This window comes from Herpailurus yagouaroundi, unplaced genomic scaffold, assembly GCF_014898765.1.
Source record: "Herpailurus yagouaroundi ecotype Mexico unplaced genomic scaffold, PumYag 28, whole genome shotgun sequence".
In the NCBI taxonomy this organism is placed as follows: domain Eukaryota; kingdom Metazoa; phylum Chordata; class Mammalia; order Carnivora; family Felidae; genus Herpailurus; species Herpailurus yagouaroundi.
In genome coordinates this window covers 77,740,245-77,757,301 of record NW_024412376.1, presented here as the reverse complement: position 1 = coordinate 77,757,301, position 17,057 = coordinate 77,740,245, and the positions used below count along the sequence as shown (strand labels likewise).

Here is a 17,057-nt window from a genome sequence, read left to right as displayed (position 1 = left end):
GCTGAGAAAAGGACCACGAGGGGAAAAAAATAACTACTGGATTTACAAATTGGAATTTAAATCTTCTTAACTGAAGAGTTTTAGTAGATGGCGAAGGAAAGAGATGTGGTGGTAAGCTGGCAGAGATACAGAGTGGAAAAAGAGATGAGATTTTTTTTTTTTTTAAAGGAAATGAGAGGTTTCAGCAAGTGTATAGGTGGAAGAAAATAAACGGCAAGACTGAGAAAAGGAAGGAAGATGAAAGCCAGGAGAAAAATGAAACATGAAGAAGAAAAGTCTGACATGAAGAACACAGGAAGTGGGGCTTTGACACGGAGGAGCAGCAGTAGTGAAGGAAGGTAGAAACAGGGATGGTTTGGGGTGAGAAAAAGACGAGGCAGTTAATGCAGCACACTCCCAACCTTCTCAGTAAAGATGTTGAGACTGCCCTCAAGGAGAACAAGAAGCTGTGTGAGAATGGATTAATAATAGAATCCATCAACACTATGGACTTTCTCTCCAGGCCAGCCAGGTTCCACCTGAGGTCAGAGAGGAAGCCAAGAGGGTGGAGGGGTCCAGAGAGCTTTCCAATTGTATCTAAACATCCTCACTCCAATCTCATGTAAAATCAGTTACTTTAGCCAGAATCTACCCAACAAAACACTGGTTGAATGTTGCAGGTCCTCAGAAGGTTCACTGATCAGCTCCCTATATAAGCTTCACTAAGGAAAATTATGACCCTGGAGATTTATGGCCACGTAAATCTTAAACTTTGATTTCAACAAAGGAAATCTTGTGTCCCATGCGTAAAGTGCTTGCTCGTGATGGCAATGAGAACGAAGTGAGAGCACAGCTTTCTGGATGACTGTCTTGACTATTTGATTAAAGGAAAAACGCCAGACCAATTACAGCCCTTTCTTTCCCCTAGAATGCCAAACTGTCTGGAATCCAGAAGTCTGCTTGCATTCTTTCTGAAATTGCATTTTAAAACCAAGGTCCCTGGGTACCTCTTTTCCTGACTCTATTTCACACTCCATCTGCCCCGCATGCCACAAGCATTTCTTCATCACATGAAATGGGAGTTTCTGTTCCCACATGGTGGCGGTTCCACTCCACCCTGGCTACAGAAAACACATTTATTTTCCTCTGCCTCATACTTGTACTGTCACATAAGGATTTTACTTTTTATAAGAAGTCAGGTGCAAGGACTTCGTACAAGAGTCACATTATCTAGAATCAAATCATATTTTTCACAATTCGTCTTTAATTAGACATGATCTTACAGAAATAACTGAGTCAAGTAAAAACTCAGGCATTTGGGGAATAATCTAAATTTAGCTCTCAACTTTACCTGGGAGTAATCAGGAATCTGCCACAACAGAAAGGCTACCAAATAAATGACCCTGAGGGCTTTCACTACAAAGCAATTCTAATAAGCCATCTAATTACACTAGTTAACCAATCTCCCATGGTGCCTGGAAAAACAACAACAACAACAACAACACCACACAAACACACAACTATGTTTGATTTTTTTTCCTTCTCAAAACCACTTGGTCATAGCTTCTTACAGTCCACATCTCTTAAAGAAAGAAAAGGGATGGAATGGCAGGGAGAAGGAAAAACACGCCATCTAGCAAGCTATGCGGGGACCCTGTGGACCAGCATCCTGTCCCACGTGGGATATACTAACTACATGTGGCCAGCATCTTGACTAACTCCAAAGTACAATGACTCTTGGCCACTTGTTGAAGATTTTAAATCTTTACAACCATCTGCTGTCTCTTAGTCCACATATGTGGTCATCAGAGCCACCAGCAGCATGAGTTGTTCAAATGGACAAGAGCTGGGGTCAACAGATGGCCCATCAAGTATACCTTTTGAGGGTTCGTTATTCAATTAGTATGGGCTTTGTAAAAAAAGGTAACTAGATGATAAGCAAGCTGAGGAGCAAAGGGGAATTTCTTCTCTGATAGAACTAAAAATCATAGTGGTAACTTCTAAGTGAATCAAATGAACTATTTGGGGTCTAACTTTTCATCCAACTTGAAAGAAGCTCATATATGATGACACTGTGTAGATCAAAACACTAAGAATTCTTAGGCGTGAGGTCAAAAAGTCATCTCTCCAAAACCAGGTAAACAGTTATTTATGGATTTCTTTCTCAGAACCAAAAAAACCACTGGCTGGCAATGTACGTGACAAATTTAACAATGTTTAGTTTCAAACCAAAGACCAACTGAAATACACAAAAAATTCAACCTATCTAGAACCTACCTAACCAAAATCCTTAATTCATCATACTTCCCTCCCAACACCCCAATCTTTAAGTAAAAGCTAGAGAACAGTTCCTATCAAACACTCAGACAGGTAACAAATTTCTAGGGGTGCCTGGGTAGCTCAGTTGGTTAAGCATCTAGACATGGGCTCAGGTCATGATCTCACAGCTATGAGTTCAAACCCTGTGTCAGGTTCTCCCTCTCAGCACAGAGCTCACTTTAGATCCTCTGTCTCCCTGCCTCTCTGTCCTTCCCCCACTCTCACACACGCTTTCTCTCAAAAATAAACATTAAAAAAAAACCAACAAATTTCAAGGACCGTCCTGAAGTGCACTGCAGTCAAGTCAATTTTCTTTACCAAAAAGGGTCATGAAGACCAAAATCTACCACAGTGTAGACAAACAGAGGTTTTGAACTGAGTGCCAATGGACAGGTTTCAAAAGGATCCATAAATACCTTAATGGCCAAAATGGGGCTTCTGTGCTGGGAAAGAGCCTATCAACTTTCACCTGGTTCTGAAAGAAGCCTCTGATTACTCAAGAGTGGATGGTGGATCTCAATTTTTTGAAAGCTGAACTCAGAAGCTCTCAGGTGCCCATCATCCAAATAAAATTGTCTGGTATGAGGTACATGGCTGAAATCCCATTGTATGAAAACTTCCTCTCAGCAGACTGTAGTGACCTCTTCTGAGCACACGCTGATGTCCCTGAGTGCTGCTCTCTGTATACAGCCTGTTTAGTTGCAGTAGGTTATAGAGACTGAAATAATACATTTTCAAAGGGTTTTCAAAATTAGTAACTCAAGCAGCTTAAGCATCCATGAGTTAACCAGAAAATTAGGTAAACCCAGGACACTGCTAGATGGCAAGGACACTGCTTTGACTACATTAAATAATTTCCTTTATATCTGTCACCAGGATTTCTTCATCTTGTTATTTGCTTTCTACTTTTAAGAAACATGTGAATATCCTCATTTACTTAGAAACCAGGATATCTATTACTCTCAAAACATCTAGATCAGCTCCAAATACAAAAGTAAAAAGAAGTCTCTGGAGTAAAAAACAAAAACAAACCCGTATTTTTGACTTGTGACTAATGACAAAATAATTAAAACGAAAATAAGTACCCAAACATGCCAATATTGTTACAAACCTCTGATTCTTAAGAGAGGTGATTTTGCAACCTCACTTCCTCCTCCCCAGGGCACACATTCTAGAATGCCCGGATGGCACCCCTTCCCAACCAATTATCTGGTCCCAATGTCAATAATGCCAAGGTTGAGAAAGCCTGTCTGCTAAATGGCATGTTGTTAAGAAAGAAATTGATTTGATATTGTTATACTAAGTAAATCCCAGTCATACCCCAAAAGGGCAGAAAGCATAAGAAAAATGAGGAGACAACAAAAGTCACGGGAAAAAAGCAAAGCAGAGAGAAAACAAAAAATCAAGACATCAGACATGATGATTTGTGGCTCTTTCCTCCTGGAACTCTTTGCAGTAAGACCAGTGACAACACGGCACAGCTCCACAGTCTGAGGAGAGATCACGACCGGGTCTCAGTAGAGCAGCATTTGAAAGTACAGATATGGAAAAACTCTGCTCCATGTGTGCGAGGCAACGGGGTAGAAGGGGTGGGACCAGATATGGCAAGCAGATGCTACCTGCCCTCAGTGATACCTAAGGACACAAGTTGTGTGAGGAAGCCTCTCAGCCAGTCTTGTTCCACAGCATGAAGGGAACCTTCCCAAGCTTCCTCACTCGGCCCTGTGCTGCACACACACCATCGGGACTTGTGGCACGGTATGGTACCAGAACGAATAATAGAATGTATACAGAGAGCTTACAATAAACACATGCTTACATGAGCTTAACATGGAAAGATGCTCATGAAAAGTAAATAATTAAAAGCAGAGTAAAAAAAACCTATTATAAACTCAACTATGTTAAATCAACGTACAGAAAAAGAATAAAACTCAAAGCACACACATAAAATAGGTGACTGCCTGAGTGTTATTTTTCTTTTAAATGTTTCCATAATGATTTTATTGGTTGACCACTGGAAGAATGCATCCTATTCACCTGTTACCGCAAATTGCATCAAAATCAGGGTACCCCACTCACCCAGAAATGAACTTTCTAGGAACAAAGGTTTATGACTAAAGCCTATTTTCTTTCCACCAGGCTGGAGTGTTAAGATCACCTTGGATTGCTCTCTGGGGAGACCCAGATTATTCTCCCCTAAGCTCTGTGGGAACTCTTTCCCAAGAACTGTCTCATTTGCTCTTTCTACTTTTCCCCTATCACATATGTCCGTTTATCTCATAACAGTAGTCAAAACTGGTCAGGGCTCTGAGGTGGAGGGAAGGAGACGATCTTTGGCCTTCTTTGGTTCAATGCTTCTTTGGCGTCCTTGGCATTAAAAAAATAAGTCTTCCATATAGTCTATTCCAGCACAAAGAGTTGTGATTGGGACCTTTATATTGGTTACCCTCCCCCCCACCAATGTCTTCTCTCTTTCAGATGTTGTAACTGATTAAAAAAGGCAGGACAGGAGTACTACTGGGTTTTATAATGAAAATACCACAACATCTCCTTAGGATGGCCTATCTATTATTCCTAATATTAACCTCCAGAGAAAAAAGTTACTTTTATTTTACTTCTAGAAAACTTAACTTTCTCACTTTTCTAGAATGTCTGCAAAAGAGGGGTCTATGAAAGAATGAAGGCAAATAATGTTACTACCACTATAGGTCATTTGTATGGCAAAATAGTGAAATTACCTGGGTCTAACCTAAATTACTAGAGCCCTTTAAAAGCAAAGACTTTTCTCAAATAATAGAAGGGAAAATCAGGGAGATTTGGAGTGGGAGAAGGATTCACCATGAAGGAGATTCTGTTGCTGGGATGGAGGTGTCTAGAAGAAAGGATCTAAAATGGCTTCTAGGATCAGAGAGCAATCCTTAGCCAACAGCCAGCAAGAAAATGGGGACCTCAGCCCCACAACTGCAAGGAACTGAATTCTGCCAACAAGGGTCACCTTGGAAATGGATTCTTTCCAGAACTTTCAAATGAGAGCCCAGCCTGGGCAGAGAATCCAATGCAGTCCACCCAGACTTCTGACCCAAAAAACTGTGAGACAGTATGGATTGTTTTAAGGCACTAAATTTGTAGTCATGTGTTAGCACTAGAAAACTAACACAATTAGCAACTTGGAAACAATGAAGTATAGCTTTAAAAGTCATTGCACAGAAACCACTAGAAAAGATGAGCTTTCCTGTGGAAAGCACATAAAAGAAGGGAAAGCTATATGAAAAAGTGTCTATAATTAGAATATTTTTTAAATGACACTAACAGTATGTGAATTAATATCAACTTCAACATTAAAGCTATGAAAACACTCTACTGATAATGTGGAAATAACCAGACTGGAACATTTTCGTCCACCTGTCCCTTCATATACCCATTTCCACAAGGCACTCTCATTCATGTGTGCTCTTTTTGTTAAGTTGCCATTTCAATAATCTGAACCATAACTTTGAATTTTTTTACCCAAATACTAAGAAGATCTGCATAAAGGAGAAAACATTACAAATAACTGAGAATTCTAAAAGTTTGTTTGTAATATCTGAAAGAATGGAGTTCAGTCTTGTAGTACTAAAACTAAATTTCCTTGAGTCACTATTATAGCAAATACGAGCCTACTTGAGCTTCCTAAGTATAAACAGATGATTTTTATCATAATTCCTATCAATATCTTACTTGAAATCTTCATAAAGTTTGTTTTTGTTCTCCCTAAGCCTTGTCTTACACTAGTATTTAATTAAATCAAAAGCTGCAAAATCATTAATTACATAAAAGCTGGCATTGAATAACATCCATTAATCAAACATAAGACAACCTCATATGTGCATAATTAATAACTGTGTTTTCTCACTACATCAAAGACTATCGCCTTTCCACAAAATTTTAATCACTTTCCAACATGTTCCCATCAACTTAATTATATGTGAACACAAATATAAAAAATCAGAAAACTAAGGCAGTTTTAAGGCTTCCCAAGTTACAATTTATTAAGATTTGGTAAACTCAAAAAAATTCCAAGAAAATGAGCCACTCATGCAACTAATATAGAATTCATCACTGGAAAATCTTATGAGAACTGATGTAATTATTTAGCTTTTGAATGATTAAAAGAGAGACTTAAAGCAATACTACACAGATTTAACAAAACGTGAAAGTTATCAAGGGCTTCCCCCAGCACGTCTGTCAACTACATACAGATGGGTTCTAGGTCCTGCGGGTGATTAAATCACCTGATCATGCATGCAAAGAAACCACAGTAATGAAACATCAGTAAAGGAGAAGTGAAAAAGAAAAGCCCAACTCTATTTAGTTTTGTTTCCTTAACTCATGGACATGGAAACTCACCTAAGTTTTAACCATGTGGCCACGGGCAGAATGATTCTATTTCTCTCTCCTCACTCTGTAAGTGACTCTTACTTTCAGAACAAGATTATGTTCATAACATCTTGTACACAAACTAAACAAACAACTGCATGCTGGATCAGAAGTAAAGGGTTTCCCAGCCCAGCATTCTGTCTCTGACACTGTATGTTTTACAAATATGTAGAAAGCAATGCTACCCTCCATGAGTCACACTGAAGGGTCTGCAGCTGGGGAGCTTACAAAAGAACTGCTGGGGTGTAGGCCTCTCCCCGAAATAAGTAAATTAGAATCTCTAATGGAGGCACTAGATAATTTTAACCACAAAAAGACAGGACTGTATTGGAAACTTTATACTTTCCTTAACATTTAATTTATGTTTTCAGTTTCAATCACCTTTTGTGGCAATATACTTCAAGGTTTACTCAAATTGTTTTTATTTTTTTAATTCTTTTTTTAAATTTTTTTGCCAGCACAGAGCCTGATGTGGGGCTAGAACCCACAAACCATGAGATCATGACCTGAGCCGAAATCAAGAGTCGAATGCTCAACCGACTGAGCCGCCCAGGTGCCCCTTTACTTAAAATTCTCTTGTTAAAGCTTCTGAGACATCCCTTTGGAAGAGAAGGGCCCATTTGCGACTCTCAGCACACCCCTCTTATAAATGCCCTGTTTGTGAGACAGTGACATTGCTCTGTGTGCACATACATTATGTAAGTGTATGTACACATGCATACATATATAAATAGACATACAAACAACATACACAGGCCTATATATTTTTAGGCCGGAACAAAACAAAACATGCCATGATTTAAAACTATTTCTATGTGTTGGCAAATCCTGATCTTTTATAAAAGTAAAAATGGTCTGGATTATTGCAAATTCTTCTCTTGGTTTGGTTCAGAAGTATATTAGAATCTGGACCACATTTCAGATTTTCCGAAAATAATAGTCTAGAATAGCTCCTGTCTTGAATTCCACACCTAGGCCCCAAAGTGTACTTAGGAGTTCTTTTACACTTGCCTGTATCAGTTATATAAGCCCTTTCTGTTCACTGACTCATAAAATTTTCCTGCATTTTAGCTCAGTTCATCACTCAGAAAAGCCTATCATCTAAAATTATGCATTTTTTTCTCCAGCAGTATTTATGCCCTAAGTGAAAAGCCAATAAATCTCTCAAACTCTACTGTAAATAGCAGTATTTCTTTACCCAATTCACCATTTATCACAAAGAAATTAAATGACACCAAACTTCATGTCACTTATAGAGACAAGAGAATGTTTTGATCTTTAAAAGGTTTCTTTTTCTTTCTTGTCCATCCCCATTATTACAAAATGGGCTACACCAAATGAGGACACAGGGTCAGGATCAGTGTTCTCTGTTCCTGAACACAGAATTAACTATAAAGTATCATGGAAAAAAGGATGAGCACTCTCAGATTAAAGGTTATCAGACCATGGACAATTTTCAATTAGTACCTATCGGTAAAGATAAATGTAAGAAAACATAAATAAAAAAGTACTTCTCCATTCTACTTGCTGCACATGAATTGTAATTTGTACTAAAAAAGCATCAATCAACAAAACAAGTATCTGCTAAAAATGTAAAAATAACTAGATGCTACAGATCATGGAAAGAACTACAGATTTTGAACTAAGATGGAATCAACTCATCTACTGACATCATTTTAGAGATGAAGAAACAAGGCTAGTCACACAGCAAAAGAAAGAGCTAGAACCCATAACTTCCTATTCTAGAGCCCTAACGTGTCACTCTAAATTTAGAATGTACTAACAATTGGGGCGCCTGGGTGGCTCCATCAGTTCAGTGTCCGACTTCGGCTCAGGTCATGATCTCATGGTTTGTGGGTTCGAGCCCCATGTCAGGGTCTATGCTGACAGTTCAGAGCCTGCAGCCTGCTTCGAATTCTGTGTCTCCCTCTCTCTCTGTCCCTCCCTTACTTGTGCTGTCTCTCAAAAATAAATAAATGTTTAAAAATAAATTTAGAATGTACTAACAAATGTTATTATATATAAATAAAAATTAATACAGTTTTTCATTAAAGGGACACAGATACATGTTCAACACTACCAATAATTTGTACTAAAAGCTTGTTAGTGTTTTGCTCCTCCTAAGATCTTTGAAGAAAGAAGTTACACTCTTCGTGGTCAAGAGCAAAGGCTCTGGAGTCACACTGCTTGGGTTCAACTGCTGGGCTGCCATTTACTGCTCTGGGCCTTGTAAAAGTTATTTGAACTTTGTATGCCTCAGCTTACTACTAATTTATAAAATCGGGATAATAGCACCATAGGATTGTTGTAGGGATTAGTTTAATGCCTATAAAGCAATTAGGACAGTGCCTATCACATAAGTGATTGCATAGTTATTAAATTTTCTCAATACTAAGATTTTTGCAGCTTACCAGAGTAATCATCTCTACTACATGCTCCATAACATACAGTAGATATGGCAGAAACAGTCATGTCAATACTGCCCTTATGCACTCTACAACAAAAAAACTGAACCACTACATGCCATTTATATATGAACCATGAAGCATGAAACCAGATTCAATTTTTACTTCTACTTCTAACTGCTGGAATACTGAGAAATTAGTTTCCTTGGTTTGGCCTTTCTCTGAAATGTGTACAACAAAGTTTGTACAACAAAGTGAAGTTATTATAAAACTGAGACAATACTTTAAAGCCCTGGGAGCAGCTTAGAGCACAAGGCGTTTCATAGATTTGTGACAATAAAACTTACTGTTCAGAGTCATAGTAGTCCATACGCTTCTTTTTCTTGTTGTAGGCTGCAACTCGAAAGGGAACTATTTCCAAGGTGATGAGCCCAGGAGCCATTGTCAGCACTTTGGCACCATGAGTTGGCTCATAAAGATCCTTCCCTGTTTCGGGATGAGGCATGCCAGCGGGGTCTCGTCCGACAATGTAAAAATTGGCTCCTGCAACCATCCGTGCTCTGCAATGCCACTGGACCTAGAATAAAAGTTTTCATACTTGAAACTATGCTTTTATGCCCTTAGAAGTAGTAAATGGGTAATAAATGTGTGCATACAGATGGTCTCAAACTTACAGTCCCTGACTTTATGATGGTTCAAAAGTAATATGCATGCAGTAGAAACCACACCTTTAACTTTGAATTCTGATCTTTCCCCAGGCTGGCAATAGGCAGTAGGATCCTCTCTCAGGATGCTGGGCTCACCAGCCACCAGTAGGCCATGCAATCAACCTACACACTTACCTGTACCCATAGAACCATTCTGTTTTTCACTTTCAGTACAGCATTCAATAAATTATATGAGAGAGTCAACAGTTCATTATAAAATAGGCTGTTAGATGATTTTGCCCAACTGTGCTCACGTTAAGTGTTCTGAGCACATTTAAAGTAGGCTGGGCTGGGGCGCCTGGGTGGCGCAGTCGGTTAAGCGTCCGACTTCAGCCAGGTCACGATCTCGCGGTCCGGGAGTTTGAGCCCCGCGTCAGGCTCTGGGCTGATGGCTCGGAGCCTGGAGCCTGTTTCTGATTCTGTGTCTCCCTCTCTCTCTGCCCCTCCCCCGTTCATGCTCTGTCTCTCTCTGTCCCAAAAATAAATAAACGTTGGAAAAAAAAATTTTTTAAATAAATAAATAAATAAATAAATAAAGTAGGCTGGGCTAACCTAGGATGTTCAGTAGGTTAGGTGTATTAATTGCATTTTTGACTTAATGGTATTTTTGAGAGGCCTGAGAAAATTGAAACTTAAAAGCTTAAGTTACAGGAAACTGAAACCTAACCAAGCTTAACCAGCTTGTTCCGCTTCTGTACAATTGTTTGGCGCGCCCATGTATTCCTGATCAATCATTATTGCCTGGCACATCCGTATATTCTTGATCAACCATTGTTACTTGGCACATCCGTGTACTCCTGATCAATCATTGTTGCCTGGCACATCCGTGTATTACTGATCAATCATTGTGATACCCGTACCCCCGGTTGTGGTCTGACCTAAAGGCAGGAACCAATCGAATACTGTTAAGTGTCCAACTTTAAACACCAACCAATTGCAGCTCTGTAACTGTGGAAAATTCCTGATTTCTCCATGACTTGTTTGTACCTGTCTATAAAAGGGGTGTAAAAACCTCTCTCAGGGCCTCTTGGCGTCACTGGCAATAGGGGCGCAGAGGTCCAGGTTCGAACCTGCAATAAATGACCCTTGCTGCTTAGCTTTGACTCTGGACTCTGGTGGTTCATTTTTGGGGGTCTCTTAGACTCTGGGCGTTTCATTTTCAACTTATGGGTTTATCAGGACATAACACCATCATAAGTTGGGGAGGACTTGGACTACTTATACAATCAATATCAGCAGGAAATCTCAACAAATTTAAATGTTGTCCTCTTGGGAAGCCAGAAACAAAATTGGCAAGCCTTCCCCGCAAAATCTAAAAGTATGAATGTGTACAGACGTTTATGTACATGTATTTATAAATATTTTTGACTTAAGAAACAAGTAAATGTATATGCATATATATGTACGATTTTAAAAACCACTACCTGCCATTTATATATAGTTTAAAACCTAATCTATTGCAAGTCAGGGTAGCGGTTGACCCTTCGAGGGAAGAAACTGGAAGGGGCTTCTGGGATAATGATAATTTTTTTTCCCAGTTTTACTGAGTATAACTGACAAATAAAATGGTATATATTTAAAGCATTCAACATGATTTGATATACATATATACTGCCAAATACTGACCACAACCAAGTTAATGGACACATCTATCACCTCGGAGTGTGTGTGTGATGAAAACAATTAAGATATACTCTCATCAAATTTCATATATACAGTATAGTATTATCAACTATAGTCACTGAGCTGTATATTCCAAATTCAGAGCTTGTAAGGTACACACTCTTCTTTGTTACACTTGAATAGGTTTTTAAAAAGCTATTGGATTTCAATTATATGAATACTTACATAAACTGGTACTGAGAAACCCTACAGCCAAGTGACTACTACCGAAGATGCTACGTAAGAATAATAGCAAGGGTTGGTTGTGACCACACAGCCATGCTGCATCCAAAACCAGCTCTGAAGCTCTGATGCATTCACAGTAGTGCTTGTTTAAAAACAAAATTAGTTTAACACCCAGAAACATGGAACTTTAGAAGCTAAAGTAATTTTAAAAACCATTTTAGCCATGTAAGAGATCATCATTCTCACTAACATTTGAAGAAATGAGCACCCAAAGGTTAAGTGACTTATCAAGAAAGTGCAGAGGAAACCCAGTCTAGAAATCTGTTCTCAGCTCCTGGGCACCTGAGTGGCTCAGCTGGTTGAGTGTCTGACTCCTGATTTTGGCTCCAGGTCACGATCTCACAGTTGTGGATTGATCAAGACCTGCGTCGGGCTCCATGCTGGGCGTGGAGGCTGCTTGGGATTCTTTCTGCCCCCTCCCTCTGCCTGTCTCCCACGTGCACACGCACACACACATGCACACTCTCTCTCATAAACAAACAAACAAATAAGAAAAAGAAAAAGGAAAAGAAAAAAGAAATCTGGCCTTGGCTCCCTTTCAGTGTTAGGCTCCACTACTTAATGATTTACAAAACCATTTCTGCTGTATCTGAAAATAAGATAAAAATGATGACCACCCACACATCATTGTCCTTTGATCTCTCAATACTTTGATACCAAGACATACTTTTATTGAAACAGTTTAGAAAATGCAATAGCACAAGGACAATCCCAGACCCCGTACCTGAAATGATCACCCTGAGGAGTTCCAGCTTTTTAAGCTTACTGATATTTACCTCTGTGTTTCTAAGGTTTCATTTTTAAGTAATCTCTACACCCAACACTGGGCTCGAACTCCTAACCCTGAGATCAAGAGTTGCATGCTCCAAGCCAGCCAGGAGCCCCTACCTCTGTGTTTCTAAATGGCATGTATATACTGCTGATCTATTTAATTTTAGATATATTACTTCTATGTTATTTCTATTTCCTACTGTGATGATGCTTGACTCACTCCATTGTCCTTATTCCCTACCCCATTTATCCAATAAATATGGTGATATCATCACTGTTGGTGAAATTCATTTGTAAAATGGTAATTACAACTGTATTTATCTCAGAGTTTCTAAGAAAAGTAATATGGGGAAATGTAAAAACTTAGAATAGTACCTGGTATAAAGTACACAGTAAATGTCACCCATTATCATCTTTATTTCATCCCCCTCCTTGTACAACTGTTTGTTTTTCCTATAGTAAAAACTGTCTTGATTTTTTTTCACTCACTTATTTTCCCAACTACCTGTATTTCTATGTACCTTATACTATCCTTCCTGAGCACATAGTTTAATATAACCCTCAGTGTATCTTGCAGTGTGGCCATGTGGCAGAGATTTGGTCCAAAAAATAAGAGCCAGGGTACCTGGGTGGCTCAGTCGGTTAAGCGTCTGGCTCTTAATTTCAGCTCAGGTCATGATCTCACAGTTCATGAGTTCAAGACCTACATCGGGCTCTGCGCTGAGAATGCAGAGCTTACTTGGGATTCTCTCTCCCTCTCTCTCAAAAGACATAAACTTAAAAAAAACAAAAAAAAAAAAACAAAAAAACAACCAAGAGACCCAGAGTGATGTGTACCACTTCCAAACAAGGACCATTCAAAAGCTGCCTGTGCACTATTCTAGTTCTCTTTCCCCATATGCTAGCTAAATAAAGAGGACCCCAAGGTCCTATATCTCTTCTACTATTCAGCATTACTACAGTTTGCAACAAGCTGTAATAGTTCTGTACGAACAAGATGACAAAACACAACGATAAAAGACTTGTGTTCCTCATAGACACCACCTCTTCCTCCAACCCCCCTGATTCAGTCCTTCATGAAAATACTGCTCACTCCTCTCTGCCCCTTCACTGTAGATGCGACTAGTTCAGACTCAGAATTTTTATCAAAGGGTCAGTCAGAATCAAATCATCAATGAACCATTTTGCAACTTCAGTTAAATGGAAAATCATTTCAGCCTCATGCAAATTAGCTACTGCTTACAGAGTTAAATTAAAAGACCAATCTACATTCTCTGAATTTAGGTGAACTTACTTTGCTCATTAAATGTTTATGTCTAGATACTTGAATCATTCAGGTACCAAATGGTTTATGAACAAGGAATGTATAGCTTAATTTTAATATGTAAGGAAGCTCAGATCATTTAATCCAACCCCCTCTGCCTTTTTATTTTTTTTTTAATTTTTTTTTTCAACGTTTATTTATTTTTGGGACAGAGAGAGACAGAGCATGAATGGGGGAGGGGCAGAGAGAGAGGGAGACACAGAATCGGAAACAGGCTCCAGGCTCTGAGCCATCAGCCCAGAGCCTGACGCGGGGCTCGAACTCACGGACCGCGAGATCGTGACCTGGCTGAAGTCGGACGCTTAACCGACTGCGCCACCCAGGCGCCCCCCCTTGCCCTTTTAAAAGGAGAGGAAACCAAACCCAGAAAAATCAGTACCTTACTGAATCACAAAGCATATTGGTGGCAGTGGCCAGTTCTAATTTTGTCTTATAAAATAACCAGAAAATTGAATTGCCTCTTCGAGTTCTTCTAGAGATTAAATGAGTAAATTCAATGTAAATACAACAAGCATGGACAGAGTCAACACTATCCTGCAAATAACATGAATGATTTCAATTTATATTCTAGTGAATGGTTTCCCTATGAGAATACTTTTAGCATTATAACAACCAGGAATGAGCAAATCACATGTAACACTTCCAAGAATGACTGGTGTGAATCAATTTACAACCCACTGAAAAGGTACAATATTTTTCAGTCAAGAGAATCCAAGTCCGCCCACAGCCATCCTATATCCGGTTTAGGAACACAGGCTTTAGAATCAGGCTGTCCTAGATTTAAACCATAGTTTTGCCTCTTAATGATGCAATGTTGATTTAGTTGATTTCCTTAGTTGATTTCCTAATAGAAGCCTCAATTTCCATTTATAAAAATGAGAGGGTCGCTGGGGGACTCAGTTAAGCGTCTGACTTGGGCTCAGGTCACAATCTCACTCATGAGTGAAAGCCCCGCGCTGGCCCCTGTGCTGACAGCTCAGAGCCTGGAGCCTGCTTCAGATTCTGTGTCTCCCTCACTCTCTCTGACCCTTCCCCATTCACGCTATCTCAAAAAAAAAAAAGGTATAAAAATGGGAAAGATAATGTTTAACACATAAATTGATGGGAGATTTGAAAGCACTCAAGATAGCACCTGACCCTCAACAAAGGACAATCGCTAACACCGCTGCTGCTAACTATTACTCTGCAAAACAGTCCATGACAATCCCAGTTGCATTTAATTGCTTCCTAACCAGTTTCTAAAGAAAATTCATTTGCTCTCTGACAAAGAGGACATGCTGCCTAGAAGGTAGTCACTAAAACCCAGTGAGAGCTGACTGGGTCTCTCTCCAGCACACCGAGGTCAAAGTGTATTACTGTGTTCTTATGCCCAGTGGCAAGCATGTTTGGAATACTGAATGCATACCGAAGAAGGAATATAAGATGAGGTCTACAGGTTTCCTACAGAGCCTTCTAAGGATCCATAAATGGCCAACCTAACAGCAAATGACTTATTTTCTGCTTTACTTGCATCCGTGTGCCAAACACAGATTGGCTTTTTTCCTGATTACAAAAGTAATTTAACACCTATGTGGCAAATAGTGCTGGTTGCCTATACAATAACTGATTTCTCTTTGCCCTTATCTATTTCTTGATGACAAAAACCTCACTCTAGAAGATGAAAACGCCAGGCCCTTCCTTGCCATACAGCGTGGGCATCTGAGCATATAATGCAACCTCTGGGGAAGTCCGCTGGACGACTTCTGAAAAACTTTTCCCAAATAAAATCCTCAACTCTTACCTGAAAATATCTTTACTTCATCTTTATTTTTGTTTGAATACAGAATCCTATAGATTAACAGGCTTTCTGTTTTTCCCTTAAAGACGTCACTGCATTGCTTCTACTTCGTATCGCTCCTGAGAAGTCAGACCTCCTTGCCCCCATCACTTTGCTTTTAAGGCTCCTCTTTATATCATTAATTTTCAGCAGGTTGACTGCTTGTGCCTAAGTGTGGTTTTCTTTGGATTTATCCTTTCTAAGATTTATTAGTCTTCTTGAATTTGTAGGCTGATGTTTTCCATCAATTTTGGAAAACTTTTAACCATTTTTTCAAAAACCTTTTCTGCCACGGGCACCCAGGTGGCTCAGTCAGTTAAGCATCTGGACTCTTGATCTCGGCTAGGTCTTGAACTCAGAGTGAGGTCCAGCCCAGCAGTGGGCATGAAGCCTACTTTAAACAACAACAACAACAACAACAACAACAACAACAACAACAACAACACAAAAAAAACTCACACCTTTTCTGCCACATTTTTTTCTCTCTCTCCTCTTTTCAGAACTCCAATTACACATTTGTAAGATGGCTGGATACTGCCCACAAGTCACAGAGGCTCTGCTCATTTTTTCCCCCATCTAATTCCCTTTTTCTTTTCTCAGGTAACTTTGAGTGACTTCTAGCTCACTGACCTTTTATTCTGCCACCTCTAGTCTGCATTTAACTCCATATAACAAATGTTTTCATTTCATATCTACTTCAGTCTTTGAATTTCCATTTGATTCTTTTTTTTTATAGTTTCCTTTTTTTTTTTTCTTTTGAGATTTCTTATCCGTTAGACCACATTTGCTTTAAGAAGTTTTAATGCTCTTAACTGCTAATTCTTACATCAGCATCATCTCAAGGTATGTTTCCAGTGACAGTTTTATTCTGAATTATAGATCACCCCTTTCTGCTTCTTCATATTTTAAACAATTTGTTACTGCAAGCTGGACTAGCACATGATTTCTTCTAAGGAGTCTGAATTGTGTGGTTTTCCTTTAAAGTGTCAATAGCTTCATTCTAGCCCACAGGTAATTTACTGGCACTTCTCATTCTTTTGAGGCTTTTTTTTAACATTCATTTATTTTGAGAGAGTGAAAGAGAATGCACAAGCTGGGGAGGGACAGAGAGGGAGAGAGAGAATCCTCAGCAGGGTCTCACTGTCAGTGCAGAGCCCAATGCAGGACTTGGATCCCATGAATTGTGAGATCATGACTGGAGCTGAAATTAAGAGTCGGATGCTTAACCAACTGAGCCACCCAGGTGCCCCTTCTGAAGTTTGTTTTTAATGTTTTTGGGCATGTCACTCTAGGTTTTTGTGCCAATTATCAATCAGTTGTCTCTCAACTCCAAATTCACCCTTCAGTACTTGTTCTGAGACAACAGATTGAACTCTTTTAACACTATGCTCACTGTAAAGAAGAGATGCTTA

The 17,057-nt window shown here is 39.3% G+C and overlaps 1 protein-coding gene across 3 annotated transcripts in view; it reads right to left on the bottom strand.

Moving 5' to 3' along the window:
- Positions 1–17,057, bottom strand: part of PAPSS1 (3'-phosphoadenosine 5'-phosphosulfate synthase 1) — a 106,687-nt gene that overhangs the window by 5,422 nt on the left and 84,208 nt on the right. For all 3 annotated transcript variants that reach the window (XM_040476672.1, XM_040476663.1, XM_040476680.1), the window contains exon 11: positions 9,467–9,696. In XM_040476672.1, the coding sequence (XP_040332606.1) occupies positions 9,467–9,696 (230 nt within the window). The remainder of the gene's footprint in view (positions 1–9,466; positions 9,697–17,057) is intronic.